Consider the following 21361-nt stretch of genomic DNA (forward strand, 5'->3'; position numbering starts at 1 on the left):
AAAAAAAAATCGAGATTTCACAGAAGGTTTTTGACAGCAAATGCGTTTTTCTGTCACGTTCACCCCTGAACAAAAGGCGCGTTTCAACAAGAAATTGACTTGACTTGATAATTAGAGAATTCAGCATAGATTACAAGACAAACAGCAAAATTTACGGAAAAGGAATCAGTTATTAAAAAAAAAAAAAAAAAATCAATCATAGTGGAAGAAGTAAAACTTAGAAAAGAAAACAAAATATGGGCTGTAGGATTTTTTTCTCTTGTTCTAAATATATTTTCAAAGTGGGACAAATTTAACCATAAAACCAGTTTAGCCAGTTTGATCATTATTAACGTTAGTAATTTAAAAATATAGATGAACATTTTTAAAGCAGTTTTCCCCAACAGAATTCTTGTTGGAGACCATCAGGGGAAAAAAATAAAAATAAAATCTAAAGCAGGGCAAGCGAGTGTTGCAGAGCGCGTGGCAGGAGCCGGAGCTGCTCCCGCTGCTCCTGCTGCTGACCCCGGCCTGCACTGGCTGTGGCCGACCACAGACACCCAAACACACCCAGCCGTGTCACAGGGTTCACTGGCACACTCTGTCCGAGCTGAACCTAAAGGTCACACCGGGGCCAAGCAGGCCGCGCGGAGCCCCGAAGGAGCGATCCCGTCTTAAATACAACACTCAGTGTGAACCAGCAACATATATACCCGTGTATGTATGGACATTAATGTTTAAAATAGACGTATTGATGCCATCGAGGCTCCGCGCTGAAAGGCAGGAGGGAAATATTGTTAAATGCTCAGAATAGATCACGGGTGAAACGCAAGCTGTCCTGGAGAGACAAGCAGTGTCCGATTATAGTGTGTGTGTGTGTGTGTGTGTGTGTGTGTGTGTGTGTGTGTGTGTACACGAGCGTGTGTGTTTGTGCGTGCACGCTCTGCTTTATTCTTCCTCAGTCTTGCAAACCCCTGTGTCGCATTGCAAATGTTAGAAAATGAATGTAAATGTGCTCCAATCTATTTTCTGCGCATCCTCGATAGTTCTGTTTTCGCGTTCGGTCGTGAGCTTTGTGAGCATGTTGGGAAATAAATAGTAAAGTATTCACACATTTATGAAATACATTAAACCACCATACCTTCATGTCATTAAAGATCTTTTATGACAAAAATGTGTTTATGTTTTTGAAATACGGCTGATAACCAAAAAAAAAAAAAAAAAAAAATCAAGCGAGGAGGTCCAAAAACAATTCTAGTGGTTCTCTCTCATTTTTTTTGTTTTTATTTCAGACTACATGTGAACATATTAAAATCTTTGGCTTGAGTCTCTTCTTTTAATTTTTTTCTCTCTCTTTTCGGACGGATGTTTTATTTGAAGGTTAAAATGCGGTGTTGTCGTTCATGGGAGGACTGGGGGGGGGGGGGGGGGCACGCGGGCCCTGAGAGCCAATCAAGTCACTGTTGTGTTTTGTTTTTTCACTCTTTTCTTTTGTTTTCTTTTTTTTTTTAACAAAAAACAGACGTGGATGATGTGAGATGAGCTTGAAATGAATTATACCGTGTACAACATGATAACTGCGTGGCTATATAAACTTTAATAACGATCGTTCATCCATATATCTATGTCCATATAGTGTCACTATAAACAGATGTGTGTGTGTGTGTGTGTGTGTGTGTGTGTGTGTGTGTGTGTGTCCGTGTGTGTGTCCGTGTGTGTAAGTGTAAGTGTGTGTGTTTTCTTTAAATAGCCTTCTTCTTTCCCCCCACTTGAGTCCATTATCTCCACAAGTCCACCGGTACCCGGTTCCCCACCACCTCTCCTCCTCCTCCTCATCATTCACTGTCCTCCTTGTCCTCCTGCACGGTGGTGGTGGAGTGGTTGTACAGTCCCTGGGCCATGAGGTGCAGAGCCAGCGTGTTCTTGTAGCCGGTGGCCTTCTTGATCTTGGCGCGCTTGTTCTGGAACCAGATCTTGATCTGCGACTCGTTCAGGCTGAGCTCCTGCGCCAGCGACTGGCGCCGCTGCTCCGTGATGTAGCGGTTCGCCTGGAACTCGCTCTTGAGTCTCTGCAGCTGCTCGGCCGTGAAGGCCGTGCGCGGCCGCTTGTCCTCCTTGCCGCCGCCGCCGCCGCCGCCACCGCCCCCGCCCCCGACCCCGACGCCGCCGCCACCGCCGCCGCAGCTCTTCTTCTTCTTCAGTTTGCGCGTCCTTGGGCCTGGCGTGCAGACAGCAAGTGGGGAGAGAACAGAGGGGAGAAAATGAAAACAAAAGCTGTGGCATGTTGTGATGCAAGTTTGTTTCTTTCTTTCGCTGCTCAGTAATGTGTATGTGCGTGAGTGCGCGTGCACCATTTCTTAAATCCCACAATCATGTTAGCGCCGTTTCGCCTCCTCCACCCGCGCACAGCGTGCACATCCCGCTCTCACGTTAGAAGTCTGTTTTCATCTGATTTTTCCGCCTTTGTCGTGAAAATTAAACGCCGCAAAAAAATAAATTAAAAAAAATCACTCAACCCTACACCAGGCTTAATTTGATATAACCACATACATGTACAATTGCAGTTCCCCTCAGCCCTATACGTCACGCAAAAAGGAGGCCGTGCGTGCTTTTGTCCTCGCAACGCCTCCTATCAGCACCGATTAGCGAAGTGAAGTGAAAACGCCGCTCTCGATCATCATGCATTCTCTTTTTGTTTGTCGTTGCCGTTTGTGCTCTCTTAAATATGACCGAGACAAAGAGATGAACCCACGGGAACTGTGCAGCTGTGCAGCGTTTGCAGCATCAGGAGGCCAACTAATAATAATAATAATAATAATAATAATACTAATAATAATAATAATAATAATAATAATAATAATGATGATATAAAGCAAGCGTGTCATGGTTGTTTACGCTGTTCATTTACACACATGCAGCCTTTTGTATCGGCCCTCCATGTTTGCAGTCACGCCTTTGTGTAAAGTCTAATAGGACACCCCCCCCCCCCCCCCCCAACACCCCTCCAGCACTCCTTTCATCTGATTGGCTGCCTCGCCAAAACAAGCAGCAACCCGCTAACCTCGAATTTTGTCCCCCTGCCCCCACCCATCTACCATGAAATAAACCGCTCCTGCGCGCACGTCAGCAGCTCTTTTTTTTGTTGCCTTCTGGATTTATTTATTTATGTGGTTGGTAGGTTGTCGGCTTTTTTGTTTTTTTTAAAAACTCCAAAAACACCCTGATCGTACGACGTGCACCATAGTGGGATCCGTCCAGCAGGTGGAGGAAACACCTGACACGAGCCCAAGCAAACAAATTGGGCTCGGGTTTCCCCAAAAAATGACCCGCGGTCACCGGCACTCACAGTGAGGGGTGAGTGCGGTGAACAGGCCCGAATCATAGTCGTCTGTGGGTTAGTGTGGAGGGCGACACGGTGGATCAGTTCAGAATAAACAAAGCCAATGGAAGGAGCGAGTGAAGGAGGGAGGGGGTGCGGCAGAATAACAAGAAAACTCCGCAAAATGCATTAAACTCTCCTCTGGACGGCCTCAGCCTCACGCGTAAAATAAGATAAAACGCAATTCTGTAAAATAAATGTTAGCGTTTTGTAACGTGTGGCAGCTGACTGTTGCAGGATGGAGGAGAGCAAACTGCCTTGTTTTTGTCGTTGCCCTTTTAGTTTTGCCCAACACTTCACAAATAAGAATCTCTTGCAACTCCATCCATGAGATTAAAATAGCTGAAAACGACACAGCGAGGCTGAAGAGCACGAGTTGTAATCGCGGTAAATCGATAAACCTGCAACATTTCTGTCGTCTCCTTGAATTGTTTTTTGTTGTTGTTTTTTTTACGTCATTTTAGGGAAAACGATTCTGACCCACTCTTACTGGAACAGGGATTGCGCAGTGCTTTTTGGTTTGAATATACCTTAGTAAAATTGCGAACCTGTATTAAAATATTAAAATAAGTGTGTGATGTAATAATTGAAGTAATACAAATTAAACAAAATGAATTCTATATGTAAACAAACAAATTTTAATATACTGTTTTCTCTCGCATTTTGGCAAAACTTTATTTTTATTTTTATTTTTTTTGCGTACTTGTGTTCTTGTTGGCTGGAGTCATATTAGAGACAATATTTTCCCGGTCAAAATAATACATGTCCAAAAGGATGAACTGCACGTGCTCATAAAGCAATATGCTGTAATATAATATATTCTTCATGTACGCAGAACAACACGTTTTTCAACAATGATCTAATTTTTAAGCCATGAATAACCTACATTATTATTATTATTATTATTATTATTATTATTATTATTATTATTATTATTACAACACGTGATGTTTTCAAACACGCACTGAATTAAATTAGATGCAGTGTTATTTTGAACAAAGCAGTAGCAGATGCTCACAGCAAATATGATCATATTTACAACACGCTTTGCTCTTTTTTTTTTTTTTGCCTGTTTAGTGTGTCGTCAATGCGTGTCTGCTGAAGCACCTTTCACGCTGTCTGTACTTAGAAAACGCTCAACGTTTTTTGCCTACTTTCACTGCACTCCTCTCTCGGAATGTCAGTTATTATTATTATTATTATTATTATTATTATTATTATTATTATTATTATTATTATTGTTATTATTAAGCGGCTTCCTGTTTCAAATTATTTTATTCTGCGACTTAGACAAGCGAGCACGAATCCAGCAAGTCTTCAATGGCGAGAAGACGCGTAATTGCGCATATTGAGGCAGTCTAACCCTTCCACCGGAGCTGAACCCCCAGAAAGTTCCCCCGAGGCGGCGTGATTCGGGGACTACTAGCGCCTTACCAGATGAGGGCCGGTCCGAGTAGCGCGTACAGTAAACCCAAGCGGGCCACATTAGCGGCTGGCTCTCCTTGCCGTTGGCCGCGGTGCCTCCGTTCTTGCCGCCCACCACAACGATGGACGACGGGCTGTCCGCGTGTCTGCCGGCGCCGGTGCCCGCCGGCGGCTCGCCCGGTTTGGAAGAGTTCAGCTTGGACGAGGGCGAGGAGGACGTGGAGGAGGACGATGAAGAAGAAGAGGAGGAGGAAGAAGAAGAAGAGGAGGAGGAAGACGGGGACGAGGAGGTGCTGTCACTGCTGCAGTTCGAGTCCAGGCACAGGGTGCCGCCGTGCGGCGTCGTCGTCGTCGGCGGCTGCTGTGGCGGCGGCCTGGAGCTCTCCCGGCCGGGCGTGTAGCTCCGTTCGCGGCAGCCGGACTCCTTCCGGCAGCCGAAGTCCGGCCGCAGGATGTTGTCGATGAAAAAGTTCGTGGTGCGATGGTGCGCCTGCTGGGCGCCCGGGTGGTGGTGGTGGTGGTGGTGGTGGGGGGGCAGCGCCAGCGGCGGGGAGGGCAGGTTCGGCGAGAGGGACATGCTCTCCTCCTCGGTGGAGTCCCGGCCGCTGCTCGGCTCCTTGTGCTCGTCTTCCATGTCGCGGCTGCTGCTGCTGCTGCTGCTGCTGCTGCTGCTGCTACTACTGCTGCTGCTGAGGTCTTAGGGGGTCTGACTCGGGGAGCTCCACTTGTTGCTCGCTCTCACGCCCCCTTCGGTTATCCACTTTAGAAAGGCTGCATGCGTTGTAAATGAAATAGTAGGAGTAATAATAATGACGATGTGGGGGGGAAGAAAAAACAAAACAACCGGAAGCCTCTTCGCTCGGCTTCAGCCGACTAATACCTGCTGTTGTGAGTCAAAGTAGCGGCGACATGTTCGCCTCCTTATCGCAGCAGCCTTCCACTTCCTGCCAGCGCGTCTCTGAGCAGAGTCCCGTCCCCTCCGCGGTCCACCATAATATCTGAGCCCGCTCTCCTCCTCCGCTCTCCCTAAAACCCCCTAGCACCCCCTCGCACCCCCCCACACCCACTTCCTCCCACTACCCTCCTCCTCCTCCTCCTTCTCACAACCAGCGGAAGCACGTGTGCAAGCACACACGTGCAGCGGACCAATCGGGCGCGGGAGACCGTCCCTGTCACCGTTGACGGCGTCCAATTGGGGGGGCTCCCGGGCTGCTTGCTGCTGCTGTTGGTGGTGCAGCGCGAGGAGCGGGGGGGGCACGCGAACCCAAGGAGGGGGGAACAAAAACACGAACGCTCTACAGCGACACGGAACAGAAGAAGAGTTTAGGGTGGTAGATGTTTTTTGTTGTTGTTTTGTTTGTTTTTTTTGTTAATAAATAGAGAAATTCATCTAAAAATTGCAACATTTAACATATTAGCTCGATAAGATATCTCTGGGATTATTATTATTATTATTATTATTATTATTATTATTATTATTATTATTAATACTAATACTAATCAGTTGTACATTTTTTAATCTTTTGATTTTTCTAATTTAAGGAATAACAGCAATGCTACCACATTAGCTACATATTCTATTCTTTCCCCGTTCTGCCTCATTTCGACTTCTTTATTTAAAATGAAGACACTTCATGTGGCGTATAGAAACAATATGCTGTGCGTATACAACGAGAATTGACTGAGAAACCACCACCAACCCTGTTAGTTTAGTGTTTCCTGGCAGGCCTCCCGTCGTCTTGAGGTCAAGCAGATCCCTCGTTGACGAACAGATTTGAGGTTTAGTGCTCAAATCTGTGAGCCCCCCCATTTGCTTTCCACGTCCCGGACAGGCCTCGCATTTGCGACTTAAACGCCCCACATTTCAACCTTGATTTTTGTCAGCGGGCTGCAACAACCTTCACAGCAACCAGGAGTACGGTGGTCCAACGCAATCTACCCCATGGAGATAATACAAAGTCCGTCAGGCCGCTAATTGTCGACTTGAAATAATAATATTTATGCTCATAATGGCGACTTCATGACGCCAAAAAAACATAATGTGCTGATGTTAAACGCCGCAGCAGCGGTGAAATCTTTATCCCGCAGGCCGGTGTGTGTGTGTGTGTGTGTGTGTGTGTGTGTGTGTGTGTGTGTGTGGTGGTTGGGGAGGAGGGGGGGCGGGGGCGGGGGGGCACGCCGTGGCTACTTAATTAAATTCCAATTAGGACAGTATCAATATGCTGTTTAGCCGCAGCGCCCCATTGTGCGTAAATGAGCACTCAGCCCCGCTTATCTGGCCGTCGCGAAGAGAGAGAGAGGGGGAAAGAAAGAGGGTAATTTATAGCTTTTAATTAGTCTTCATTCTGCCCGATCAGCCCCGGCGTTCATCACTGCGCAAAGGCGCAAAGGGTCCCGAGTCAAGAGCGCTGTCACCGGGACCTGGCAGGGCCCTTAATCACGGCGAGGCAGCGAAGGGCCCCCGCGCCGCTACAAGCCGCGTAATTTTCCAAGGTGCTGATAAAGCTCGTTGAATAATAGCGGCAGGGCCCTCGGAGACACCATTTGCAGAAATGACTTTATTGACGGCTTAACGCCGGTGATTCATTTCGCCTTTCACGTATTGGGAGCCGGATTTGTCGCCGTAATAGGATGATAAATGCACTGGCGGAGCGCGGCGGCGGCGGCGCCTTTTTTTTTTTTTTTTTTATTGAGTAGCCTGTATATGAGGGGGCCAGTGGAGGTGCCTCCTCCTCCTCCTGCCCTCTCTTCTTCCTCCTCTTCCTCCTGTACACAACGCTCAGCTTTTGCACAATGTGTGTGTGTGTGTGTGTGTGTGTGTGTGTGTGTGTGTGTGTGTGTGTGTGTGTGTGCAGTCTGCAAAAAAAAGAAAGGAATTTTGCAATAATCCCGGAACATAAAACAGCAAATCATGTCCCGTGGCTGCAGGGCAGCTCGACTTTGATCATTTCCTTCCTCTCTCTGTGTGTGTGTGTGTGTGTGTGTGTGTGTGTGTGTGTGTGTGTGTGTGTGTGTGTGTGTGGATTGTGGAAAGACAGGGCAAGAAAGAAAAAACAATATGCAGGCCCATGCATCGCCCCCTTGAAAACAACAAAAGGGGTGGAATTATCTTCGCCAACCAAGTCGGTCCTTACAGGCCTGATTTATCACCCTGTGACCACCTCCGACTCCGGTTCCTGCTTGTCTGCCTCTGCGAGTCCAAATTGGGAGCCTGTGATTGGAAAAACCTGACGAGGTTTGTTCACGTTTTCTGGCCTTTCAGTATTATAAAGGCTGCCTCGCGTTTTGTGTGTCCAAATAAGGTTTGGATGTCTTTTTTTGTTTAAAGTTTAAAGATTTCAGCGGGGCAAATGCTGCATGAGCCACATTTATTCAATATGTATTTCAAATGCACAATCACAACGTACATATGCCAACAAATCCGCGTTACCATCTCTTGTCACTGCCCACCTCCCAACAAAAAGACACCCTGAGAGCTGTGAAAACGACCGACTTAAAAATCATCAATTCACACACTTCCACCGCCAGTCGTTTGTTGCGGTTCCTTAATTAGAGCTGCGGTGCAAAGATGATGCCAAGTTCCATTAGCCTGAGGGCGAAGAAGCCGCAAACAACGTGCGTGTAAAGGACGAAGGAGAAAAGTCGTTGCAGGTTTTTCTGCCACCTGGCGTGAGAAGGATGGAACTGCCTTTGCGGGTCAGTTCATCTTGTTTGTAAAAGTGGATTTTGGCTCCTAAATTGTGTTCATAAGGGAGTTCAGATCGAATCAGATCCATCGTATTTTGTTACAGAAATATTGTGTATTTCTCTCCGAACTTCCTTTTAAACAGAGAGTAGAGTGCGTGTCCGCATCTGTATGTCAAAGCCATAATGTTAAACCTTAGAGCTCTACCACCATCTAGTGGTTATAAAATGCAAGTGACTTAGTGCATTTTTAAATTTGGCTTTTGTGTATTTTTCAATCATGAGTATTATTATTTCGGAATTTACATAGTTTCACACCCTAATTTAGGCCCGTTTGTGTGTACGTTTACAAAAAAAAAAAGCCGGTTCAACCATCTGTGAAATTTCAAATAATAAACGTAACTGAAAGAGACACAATCCCATGCATCTCATTAATATGCATAAACAAGCTGCACATCAGCAAATTATTTCTTGAAAAAATATGTGCATATATGCATGTGTATGTGTGTGTGTGTGTGTGTGTGTGTGTGTGTGTGTTCTAAAGCCTTTCAGATTAAGATTATTAGAATTTTTAAATATTTAGCGATTTACATTCTACATTATTCTAAATAATATAATATTATCGTTTGCAATATCGAAAACATCCACTAGATGTCAGCTTAAGCCAGCCAGCGAAAAAGACAGACGGCCACCGAGTCAATTCCAGTAAGTCAAGTCGCAAGGGAGTTCTGGACACACACACACAAAAAAAAAATCATGTGTTAACAGTTCTCCCTCAGGACTCAGGAGGCATCTCAAGACACCATGCAAGAAGTTTCGTTTCATTATTATTACTATTACTATGATTTTGCCTCATATTATTCTGCATCTCCAAGCCGAGCGGCTGGAAAACCTGTTGGCTATGAAACTGGGCCATGAGCTGAGTGCCTGGCGCCCTCTCGCAGTCTTCCAGTGCTTGACATTTCACGAGGCTTTCGCGACACAGATGTCAATTTCTGAGCCCAAGTTGCTGCCGATGCGTGACACATGTTAATGAGAGACAGCACCCCTCCACGCCCCGCCCCCCCGCCCCCTCGCCCCCACTCCCACCCAAAAAAGAAATATTCTCATCCCAAATCCTGCCACTCTCTGCCCTTCAAATAGATTTTAAATGCCAGCAATGTTACAGAGGGCGCCGTCGCATACTAAACTCAGCCATTACCATCCGCTAAATTCCCGCTCTCTCTCTCTCTCTCTCTCTCTCTCTCTCTCTCTCTCTCTCACTCAATCTCTCTAAGACCCAGGCCCCGCGCAGTAATAATACATGAAGGGCTCCTCTCGCTCATCCATTAGTCAGGAGGGAGACGGTAGGTAGAGGAGTGGCTGATCTTTGGCCTCCTCGCACACGCCTGTCATTCATTATTGAAGGGGGATATTAATGGGGATAAATAATTAAGCTGGGACTCTCTGGAGAGTCCTAATCAGATCGGGGCGACAGATTAGCCCCTCGGTCTTATTAGCCCTCGCTGAGAAGTTTGCTCCGAAAAAAAAGGGATTCTAAAGATGGATCTCCACCTGGTGAGTGACAGGATGGATGGGTTCACGCTGCAAGGTGGTACCCCTTCAGCTTGTGCTAAGTACTAGGTGCTAGGTCCAGATGGCCGGGTGTTGGAACTCCATGGAGGTAAATTCTGCTGATACCTGCAGTTTTTTTTTCTCCCCAGATAAGAGCGCCCTCTTGATTCGTTTTTGAAACTGGAAGATTCCATATTTGGGTGTGTGGGGCGGTACCGGAGGTTGGTAATGCCTTGCCCTACAACTTTGAGACCATTTTCACGCTAAATTGGACACAATTGTTGATTTTTTTTTTTAATTAGTGACTCAGACAAAGGGTGACACGGTGGCGCAGTGGTTAGCACTACCACCTCACAGCAAGAAGGTCGTGGGTTCGATTCCGGGGCCCGGGCCTGGGACCTTGCTGTGTGGAGTTTGCATGTTCTCCCTGTGTCTGCGTGGGTTCTCTCCGGGTTCTCCGGCTTCCTCACACACTCCAAAATAAAACATGCATGTGAGGTCAATTGAACACTCAAAATTGTCCATAGGTGTCTATGTGAGTGTGAATGGTTGTCTGTGTCTATGTGGCCCCTGCCATGAACTGGCGACTTGTCCAGGGTGTCACCCTGCCTTCGCCCTAAGACAGCTGGGAGAGGCTCCAGCAGACCCCCGTGACCCTGAATAGGAATAAGCGGGTATAGAAGATGAATGGATGAATGAATGAATGAATGACTCAGACAAATGTTTTGTAAAGGTGTGACTTTAGGGCTCCTTGCCATTTTGACAGCCAATCATTTTTAGTGTTTTTGCAATCCCTGCTGGCTAAATGGCAGAATGCAGGTTTGCAGGGAGGTGAATGTAGCAGGGTTGTTCCCTAGTCCCTTCAAAATCACGACACTTCTTGTTTTTGATGCTCATTAGCCAAAAAAAAACAACCATTAACATAACCTCTTTAAATCCTCAATGTTTACTCTAGCTACAATTCAAGTTGTGAGCTAGTTTTAAGATTCTTACCAATCAGGTTCTCTAAACTGAAGACTTGGTTCAGAAGGACGACAAGAGCTCGTAATCTAGTTGACTGTAGACACCTCAGGATGCCTCCCAGCTCTGTTTTGTATGCAGATTAGCGCAGGTTACCCTGCTAACACTGAGATGAGTGCGGGGACTGCCTGCCTGTGCAAGTCATTAGCATGCTGATATTAGTATTTTAGCTCCAAGCTGCAAGTTGCCTCACAAAAGTTTTCAACTGCTGGATGTAGATTATTTTTCTGAGCATTTACCCAGAAAGTCTGGGTAAATGCTCAGAATGATGGGGGGTTTGAATAGTCAGTAGCTGCGTTTCCATCACAGTTCTCCACAAAATAAAAGCAATGTTTCTAAAAAATTTCAAGAAAGCACAATTGCGATTTGCAGGCGTTTCCATTGAACGGTGTGAAGCGCATAAGCCGTAATTCTTGTGAAATGTCGTGAGGCGAGATTTGACGAGAGTTACGGTTGCTTCTGTTTTTGTTTTTTTTTTTTACGTTTGTTTGCTGTCAAGAATGCTTGTTATATTTCTCCTTGATTACTTGTAAAAAAAAAAAATTCCGTCTCCTGCTCCATCCAAAACATAACTCGCCATTTTCACTTGAAGTGAACTGGTCAGGTGACCCCCGTACATCACGTCGGCTGATGTGTAAATGTGAAAAAAGTGTTTCCGTGACCCTTTTGCCATATACCTCTATATCAATATGTCTGAAAAACCACCTCACGAGAGTGTAAAAACCTCTCAGCAATATTTAGCAAGGTTTTTTCAAAGCTTAGGCGTTTCCATTACCAGTTTTTTATTGTGATGTTTAGGTTCTGTGTAATTCCAGGGGTAATGGAAACACAGCTATTTTTGCGCATTACTTACAACAGTTTCCCCGAATTACCCAAAGCAGGGAAAAGAAAAAGAAAAAAGAAGAAGAAGAAGAAGAAGCTGTCACCTGTCTGCCTTTAAATCTAACGATGACGGGACATCATTAATTCATCGCTCCGTCTCCGAGGAGGGTTTTTAAAATACTCTCTCATGCAATATGTCTGTTTCGAATAAAAAAGGGGGGGGAAGAAAAGGTTAAAGAAATAAGTCAAACGGAGCAGGCGGCTTTCCATTGTAGGGAAGCCGGCGAGGACTCTATCTTTCATCTCCCCCTCCGGCTGGCGACAGTGACAGACCGAGGACGCCAGACGAGAGGGACGATCCTCCGAGAGTCGGCGGGGAAAGGTTAGAGGGGCCCCAGGCGGCGCGACTGATAGGAACACGCGCACAATGGCGTGCATCACACCCACCGGGGCGGGCACGCCTTCAAAAAAAGAAAAAAGATGATAAAACGCCACGCACCACCTATTCATGGCATCAATACATACACACAGGGTGGTTTGTGATCGTCTTTGCAGGAGAAAAAGTTTTTTTTTCTTTATGTGTCTGTTGCAACACAACACAACCGCCATCCTGGAGATGGACCGAGGGTCAAAATCCTGACCCTCGCCCACTTTGTTGCTGAAACATTAGCCACGTTTCCATCGCGTAATTGCGCAACACCTAAATATTACAGTAAAGAACTGGTAATAGAAATGTCTAAACTTCGGAAAGCCTCTCAAGTATCGCTTCAATTATCACATTGACACTCTCATGAGGTGGTTTTTCCAGACATATCGATATAGAGGTATATTGCAAAAGTGTAACGGAAACACCTTTTTCACATTTACACATCACCGGACGTGACGTAGGTGGTCACATGACCTATTCACTTCAAGTGGAAATGGCGCGTTGGTGTTTGGCCAGAGGAGAAGGAATGTTTTTTTTTGCAAGTAATCAAAGAGAAAAATGTAACAACCATTCTTGACAGCAAACAAACATTAACAAACAAAAGCAAATGTAATTCTCGAAAAATCTTGTCCTTCGCACCATTCAATGGAAACGCATTGTACTGTGTCGAAATTTTAGAAATATCGCTTTTATTTTGGGAAAAACTGTAATGGACATGCAGCTAATTACAGGAAGTCTCATAAAAAGAGTACGAGGCTACGCTAGCACACATGGTAACACTTGCAATGCTTTGCCCTATAGCAGACCTGGGCAAAGTACGGCCCGCAGGCCACATCCGGCCCACTGTGTGTCCCTGTCCCGGCCCGCGTGAGGCCAATCATAAAATATACGCAATCAACCGGTCGATCGCGAAGGTAGTTTGGGTCAATCGCATGGAGAGAGAGAGAGAGTTGCGGAGATACTTCCGCAACTCGCGATCCCCTTCTCCCTCCGTCGACAAAAACTTCCATGGCCCTCTGACACGATTCAGGTTTGTCATGTGACCCCTTGCAAAAAATAGTTGCCCACCCCTGCTCTACAGGTGAGCACGCAAATATTTGCATGCTCTGACAAAGCAAGCTAAGCTAGGTAGCTATTTAAACCACATGGAGCTATGGCAGGCATTGGCAATCTGCGCATCTGCAGTGGCTCCCTTTAGCATTGAAAAAACAACACCAACAACAACAACCTAATAACATGGAAATACATTTTAGCCATTTTTGTTGCCCCGTTTACAAGTAGAGGACATTTCTTTGAAACCGAGCGTCTTAAGAAAAGCATTTAAGAAAAAAAAAAAAGAGAGAGATTACCGGTACTTGAAACTGTCGCCAAAAATATCTGCATGCACACGGCAACGCTGGAAACTACTTACGCTTATGTAGTGCTGTGGTTTTACTCCCTGAAGGCAGAAGAAGAAGACCTGGAGAAAAATACCCAGAAATGCAGCACCCGTTGAATCAGAAGCGCACATTGTGCTCTATTAAGTCTGCCGCATTTTGCGACCGAGATCATCAGATATTGTAGCGTCGGTGCAAACATCAATCACAGGACGTACAATTTTCAACGCAATACTTTATTTTTATTGCTGTCAAATAACATGCGCATTGTCTTTCTCCCCGAACTCTCCACAACCTCCACAGCCTCAGGTCTGTGTCACCCTCTTAAAGAGGCAGTAGAAGCCCCCCCTGTTCCAGGTTCATGTTATTTGATGTCAGATGGGGCAAGATGGCTCTTTTGATAGTGAAGGTCGCCGACCCCTGGTTTATACACAGCATAAAGAAAGAAAAATAATTGTTTCTATGCAGTGTCATTCCATTTTAAATGTCAAAAAGGGTTTTTATGGCTCCCAGTGTGTTCTTTACTGTGGGAAAACGGGTCCAAATGGCTCTTTGAGTGGTAAAGGTTGCCAACCCCTGAGCTCGGGTTTGTGCCACTGCCCTCTAGCTTAGCTGTGAAGGTACTGCAAGCTCACCATCAATTTTGTCCCTCAGTTGTGAATTGCTAAAAAAATATAGAATGGTCAGAGTAATATTTAAAGTAATAACTGATAAATCATTCAGGGACATTTTGCTTATTTGTTTATTTCTAGTCAATGTGCCCATGTATCCTCAAGCATTTCATTCTGTTCTCTGACTGACATTTTTGAGCTGAGGAACGTCTCAATTACAGCCAAGCAATTTTTGGCTGAAGCGTCAATCACGTCATAGACTCATCAATTCCCCAAAAAGGACAATTGTAACAAACCTAATCTAGCGTTGTTTCAAGTTAAACCCTCCTTTAAATTTAAATCCTCGGCCGCTTGATAAACAGAAAGAGCGCTTTTGGGATTCAGCGTAATTGGCTGTTGGACGTGTTTTTTTTAAAAAAAGGCTCTGGAGCCGCCGACTTGACACGGCCGACTCAGAACGAGGTCGTTCATTAGCGGTGAAAGCCCAGAGAGGGCCGGGAGGAGGGAGGGAGGGAGGGAAGGCGACAGCAGTGGAGGGGCAGTGTGTGCACGCGTGTTTTGTGTATAACTGATCTCCACCCCCACAGCGTAAACTCTAAAGAAGTGAAGTGAGGGGCAATTTACACCACCCGAGTGTGTAAAGGCCGAGTTTGAAGCTCGATGCTTCGAGGAGTCGCAGGGATTTCAAGCCTGAAATCACAACAGATCCGAGCCTGAAGACGTTGTGCAGTCCGATGAACCGTCTTTCAAAATATCACACTGGCTAAAAGTAGCCGCAACGCTGCATTAGATGGATAGATGGATAGATGGATAGATGGATAGATTAGAAAGATACTTTATTGATCTCAAGATAAAATTCACGTTTCCAGCAGCTTGACAAGGGATCTAGTGTAATAAAAGGCATGCAAAGAGCTAAACAGTAGCATGAAGAGTGATAAAAGTACGTTTTAAAATGAAAATAGAAATAAAAATAACATAAAAATTAAAATAAAATCTGACTCTTACTGAATATGTCTGTATATAAATATATAAATAATATACTTGGCGAATGAATAATGTGCATTACTAGCCAAACTGTGCCTCAAAGGGCCCCGTTCCCCCTTGTTTTTCCAGTTTTCCCTTTTCCCTGCCTGGCCGAAGGAAAAAAAAACAAACACACAACACACCGACAGAATGCAGTGAGTCAGCGTTTCCGACTCTCATCGTTTTCCAGCCGCTGAATCGCAGTAATGAGACGGAAGTCGGTAATTCCAGCTTTTTGTTTCCCCGTCGTCCGGCTCCACCTTCAGGGGAGGAGGGGGGGAGGAGAAGGAGGGAGGGGGGGGGGTAAACAACCGAGTGGACTGTCCGAACTGTAGCGTTTCAAATTTGGATGAGGGAACCTTTGGTTGCCGTGCAAGATCTGAGAAGTCGTTTTTTTTTTTTTAACGGTGTGCTTGTTTTGCATCAGGTTTTTCTTTGAGCTCGATTCTCGATTTTTACAAATCTACAGTTTGTCGTACGCGTGAACCAAAACCCCCAGAACATTGACTCCATTCTTGGTGAGCTTGTTTCAATCCTTCAACATTGAGTAGTGAATGACTGAAGTGTCAATTTCAGAGCAAACTATGCAGTGGTGGTCTCTCTGTTTTTCCTCACCACTGCGAGGACTCCGTTGATTGGTTGGTTGGTTCCTAAGAACTACCCCCCCGCCCACCCCACCCCCTCACCCCCCAGCCCCACCCCTCTCGCGCTCTCCCTCATCTACCTTGATCAATCGTGACAAAAAAAAAAAACCCAGCCCCTAAAACGTCAACGATCAAGCGCTCAGATGAAGATCCGCTCCGCAGATGCATCTTTAATGCCCGCATTCTTCACGTCGACTTCCCTCCTCGTCTCATCCCGCCGGAGCCTTTTGTCGGGTGGCAGCGCTGAGAGTTCGCCGCCCTCTCCACAAGAGCCTTGTTTTTCTTTATACATGTATATATATAGAGAGATTTCACCCTTGCCAGGCTGACATTTCCAATCTGGGAGCGTTTTGAACTCAGCCTTGCGATTGGCTGCCCTGGCCTGAGTATCTCGGAGTCGGCGATCAGACCCATTGCGCTAATAGTTGGTTAAACGTTCAACTTCAGCGTCTTTGTACATTACGTCTTCGTAGCTTGAGCCGCTTGTCAAACTGAATTTCAATGTGTCTGAGTGTGTGTGTGTGTGTGTTTGTGTGCGTGCATGCGTGCCTGTAAGGTCTCGACCCACTTATCTCATCCATCGGAGAATTTCTCCCAAACCGTCTGTCACTCAAAGATCCCTCATTGTCACCCAGGCCTTCGGGTAAGGAGTGGAAGGTGTGTGTGTGTGTGTGTGTGTGTGTGGGGGGGGGGTCTGATCGTCTAGCATGCTATTTTGTGTGTCTGTGTGTGTCTGTGTGTGTGTCTGCCGCTGACACACATACTGCTGCTGATGTCTCAGTTGAGAGCTGGCGCAAGGCCGCCGTGGAGCTGGCGGTTCAAAGGGATTTCTGTTTTTTTTTCCCCTCCTGCCCCTCTTAACAATTGTTAAAATACGTAAAAGATTTTTAAAAGACAGCACCAGTTTTGCCCATCATCAGCCCTTCACAGCCTCTCTCAGGGCTCCTCTCTTGGCTGAACGCACCAGTCTGTCTGCTTTTAAAAGATGGATTGAAAAATTGATTCGCGGCATTCTCCCATTGAATATTTTTAGTTTTTCAGCACAGTTCTTACAGTTCAAGCGGTCCAACGAACCACCTGACCCCTGGGGGGAAAAAAAATAAAGCCTTTGAAAACCGTTGAGCCGCAGCAGTTTTGTTCTCACTTTTCCAAATTCTGAGCCTGAAAAATCTGCCCCCCCCGGCCCCCCCTGCAGTCAGTTCAATTTCATTCTCTTTCAGTTCTGGAGTTTTCAGTGACCCAGCTGCATGGCTGCGAGGTTGACAATGATCCAGAAAACACCAGTCCCGTCCGTGGACGGTTGATTTGAATTGCAGTGGACAGGAGGCTAAACGGACACCGTCACGGAGGAGGCTTCTCTCTTTCTCTTTTTTTCCACATCCTTCCCCGCCACGCAAATATGCTAATATTTGTTTGCATGATTTCCATTTAAATTGACAGGAGCTGTGTATAAACAGCTGTTTAGTGTGTGCGCGCGTGCATGCTCCTAAGGGGCCGGCATCAAAAAAAAAAACAAACACTGGCAAAACAGCCATCATATTAATGAGGGCTTACGGCAATATTTGAGTCTGATAAATCTTTTTTGCAAATCTGAGTACAAGTTAATTAAAAGTTAAAAGGAAAAGGAGAAGCAAAGCTGGCAGCCAGCAGCTTTTACATGCGCGGGCGGGGAAAAGGATAAAGACGACGCGTTCACACTTCTGCATGAGAGAACGGTCACAAAACAAATCTGTCACTGCTGAGATGCGGGAGTTAAATGAAGGTTTCGGTTAATCGCAATCACAGATTTTCAACAAAGTGATTGTTTTCTCAAATCATATTTATTGCCGTGTGAGAACAAAACAGAACAGTTTCCAAGTTGATGCAAAGACATCCATTTTTTTTTAGCGATTTTGCACGAGTACACAGAGTACAACTCAAAACACACATTGTTGAATTCTCTCGAATTTTTCTGCACTTTTCCCAAATCTGATGCTTTTTAAACCTCCATCTCTTTTCACAGACTCCATTTAAAACGATTGTTACCGTCACAGCGCCTGCGTCTATTTTCTGTTTGCTACCACTTAGCTTTGAATTCGAATGGTCATGCTTGTTTTTTTTGGGCACAAAAACAAAGAAGGAATAAGCTCCTTAACATCCGGCCGCCCAGTTTAGAAAAGTCGGGCCTCAGCATTTTCTGAAAAATACATTTGGTTGAGCCATCTCGATGACATTGTGGCAGTTTGCACTAAGCAGGACCTGTTAGCATGCTAACCAGCCGGCCGTCATGTTAGCGGTTCAGTCTTACCTCAAGCGCATTGTTTCTCAGGTCGTAAATAATTAGACTGAATGAATTGTTTGATTGAGAAAGGAGCTAATTGCCAGTTGCGTCAGCTCGTTAGTTAACTTTAAAATGTCTGAATCCAATTTTCCCCCATGTGGTTGCTCTTTCGAATGAACAAGGCGGTATTTGAGGTACTACCGAACAATTTCGGACCCAACTGAAGGAAACCCATCCTTGAAATGAAATGATTCAACCTGTACGCAATAATTGAAAAAAAAATGTACTACGTAAATTTTCAGTATGCCAACTTGCAAATGTAATATTTTTTATTTATTTATTTATTTATTTAGCACTATAGCTGCCTAAGACCGGCCTCTTTCACATCTGTACGTCCACACCACTCTGGGGAGCCGTGTGGTTTTCCGATGCCGTGTCGGCGCAGCGCTGCAAGTAAAATTAGACACCTTTAATGGGTAAACATGACTCACGTTTGCAAGTACGCCCGAGCGTAGTGGCACCGACAGCATCTTCAAAAACAGAGGGGTGGGAGGGGTTGAGGGTTGGTTTGGGTGGTGGTGGTGGGGGGTTCTCATCTGAACCAAAGACTGAAAATAAAGATGGACGGAGTCACCGGCACCTTCTCCTTCTCCTTCTCCGAGGTGCACAGTGTCACTGCCCAGTCAACATCATCTAAAGGTCAGACAGGTGCGCTGACGTTAAAACCATCTGCTCTGACTGACAGGCTGCAAACCTGCCAATCAAAACTGTCAGATGCAAAATTGGACTGAAATAGACATGAGGCCTCCTCAGTCTACAAAATTCAGACTTCAAAATGTTTTAGTATTAAAGTATAATATCATGTTCTACATTGAAGGCATTTAACTTTGAGTCACTTTGCAATCAGATTTGTCGACCCTTTGCTGGCCAAATCGCATATTGCGAGTTTTGAGCGATTCTGTATTAGTTTAAATTTTTGAGTCTCGGAGACTTTGTCCATCTTTTGTTTACAGTCTGTGACTGGACCACATGTTTTTTTTTTCCTCTCTCGTTTTTGTGTGTGTGTGTGTGTGTGTGTTAATTAATGGTCGCAGTTCGTAGCTGTGAGCACTGTCCACGCGGAGGAGGCACCTTTAGTCTGGGTACAGGATGAAGCCGGAGAAGGTGCTGTACTTGTTGTTGTTGCCCCCGTGAGCCTTCCCACCGTCCAGCTTGACGTAAATCTCGTCGCCAGAGTCCAAGTGCAGCACGGCGCTGTTGCTGGCGTAGTCGTAGTTCTGGTCGGCGTCCTGGGCGATGGCGCTGGCCCGCACCTTGTTTATGAGAAGACAGACCAAAAAAACTGAGTTTAAAGGGGACGGGGGGTGGGGGGGACCCTAGTCATTTATCTCTTAGGGATGAATCAGCCCCTTTAATAATCTGCGTAAATGATCAGGAATAACAATGTAAGTGGAGAACAACCCTCAGGGCTCGTTCAGGTCGCTCTGCTGCGAAGCACTGATTCATGCGGCTGAAATAGATCCTTTCTGCATTTACGCACGACTCGCGCAAACATCACAGGAGGTTAGGGTAGGGGTCATTAAGCATAAATAATCGTCATAAATAATTTTAACAAAGAGCAGCTGTTGAGGGTGGGGGGGCCTCAGGAGGACACGTGAAACTCTGCGTGCGTAAGGATGCGCAGTTTTGAATGTAGTGTGGGGTTCATTACCGCGCTTCAAGCGCGAGCTCACCTGTCCGTTCTTGCACAGGTCCGCCCACATACTCGTGCCGTCCCCGCCGCGCATCAGCACGTGGTATGTGAAGAAGTAGATCCCGGACACCTGGCAGGTGAACTTGCCAGTGCTCGCGTCGTAGTGGTTCCCCAAGTTTGTGATGACGTCGTCGAACTTGAGCACCTCGTAGCCCTCGTGCGGGTTCTTGAGGCCGACGTAGAAGGCGATCCGGTACCCGTGACCGGTGAAGTTCGTGCCCTCGGTGTCGCCCTCCGCGCGCCCCGCGACACCGCTCGCGGCGTGCGAGGAGAATTTCCCGCCACTGCCGCGTTCCCCCGGCGGGCCCCTGGGACCGGGGGGTCCCGGCTCCCCCGGGGGGCCCCGTGCGCCCTGCTTGCCCGGTCGCCCGGGCTCCCCGCGGGTGCCCTGCGCCATGGGCGGCAGCGGTGGCGCCGCCGCGCCACCCTTGACGTTCTGGATCACCTCCATGGCGGGCGCGCCGCCCGGCTTGACGGTGTAGGGGTCGCACACCATCCGGCAGGTGCCCATCATCTCGTAGTAGTGCGCGGAGGTGCCCGAGTTGCGCAGCAGCAGGAGCGGGACGGCGACGGCCAGAGCCAGCAGAACCATCGCGGCGGCGGAGATCAGGAGCACCACCGGCCGCTTCCTGCGCACGGTCCGGGGTTCAGGGGGCGGCGGGAGATCCGTGGAGCTGCTCTGCAGGACGGGGGCGGGCGGTAGGATGATGGGGGGGAAGTCAGTCAAGCGCGCATCTCTCGGCTGAGACCCTCCTGATCAGCCTCCGGGCGCCCTGGCTGCGAGCGCGCGAGAGCCCGTGGCTGGATGGTTGGATGTGTGTGCGCGCGCGGGCAGCTGTGGCCAGACGTCAAAAAAAGAAAAAAAGGAAAAAAAAAAAAAAGAAAAAAAAAACCTATGTCGAATGATACCCGGAAGCTGCGGCAGAGACCTTCAAAATAGAGCGGGGCATATGCAGCTTTAAAATTACTATGCAAAAAAAAAAAAAAAAAATTCTTAAATACATAAGAACATAGTAAATGTAATTGCAATTAAAGGGTCATGAAGTGTTTTCATATTTCAAAGAATATATAAGGAAGATATCAGGATATATTTAAGGTCTAACTAAAAAGTTTTGATAGAAAATGTGTGGCTGGATGGGACTTCGCACACATATAAAGTTCAATGTATATCTTTTTTTTTTTCTTTTCCTCGCTTGGTGAATGTCTCTTATTTGGGTCCCTGTTGTCAAAATGAAATTTCTTACAGAAAACATTTCCCACGACTTAGTATTCAAAGTGCAATCCCGCAATGTGAATAAATTGAGCATGAATGAGACGACTTCATAAAACATTACGCACAATGCAGCGTCTTTCTCAGCAACCTGTTGTCGGCAGGGCTTTAATTTTTGAATACATCGCAGGAAG

At 46.4% G+C, this 21361-nt stretch overlaps 3 protein-coding genes across 3 annotated transcripts in view; 1 reads left to right on the forward strand and 2 right to left on the reverse strand.

The window, feature by feature from the left end:
* LOC142881504 (acyl-CoA-binding protein homolog) overlaps window positions 1-21361 on the forward strand; it is a 76793-nt gene that overhangs the window by 39866 nt on the left and 15566 nt on the right. The gene's annotated exons all lie outside the window — the stretch shown is intronic.
* On the reverse strand, window positions 1311-5776 carry LOC142881432 (homeobox protein engrailed-2a-like). Its single transcript, XM_076015720.1, has 3 exons — window positions 5664-5776; window positions 4793-5554; window positions 1311-2197 (listed from the first exon to the last, which is right to left on the reverse strand). Exons 2-3 carry the CDS (start codon window positions 5415-5417, stop codon window positions 1815-1817), a joined length of 1008 nt encoding a protein of 335 aa, XP_075871835.1. The 5' UTR covers window positions 5418-5554; window positions 5664-5776; the 3' UTR covers window positions 1311-1814.
* LOC142878998 (complement C1q-like protein 2) lies at window positions 17863-20804 on the reverse strand. Its single transcript, XM_076012394.1, has 2 exons — window positions 19938-20804; window positions 17863-19517 (listed from the first exon to the last, which is right to left on the reverse strand). The coding sequence occupies exons 1-2, from the start codon at window positions 20547-20549 to the stop codon at window positions 19338-19340; spliced, it is 792 nt and encodes a 263-aa protein (XP_075868509.1). The 5' UTR covers window positions 20550-20804; the 3' UTR covers window positions 17863-19337.

Source organism: Nelusetta ayraudi, unplaced genomic scaffold, assembly GCF_046127955.1.
Source record: "Nelusetta ayraudi isolate G7.1 ecotype Tasmania unplaced genomic scaffold, CSIRO-AGI_Nayr_v1 ptg000006l, whole genome shotgun sequence".
NCBI classification, from domain to species: Eukaryota; Metazoa; Chordata; class Actinopteri; order Tetraodontiformes; family Monacanthidae; genus Nelusetta; species Nelusetta ayraudi.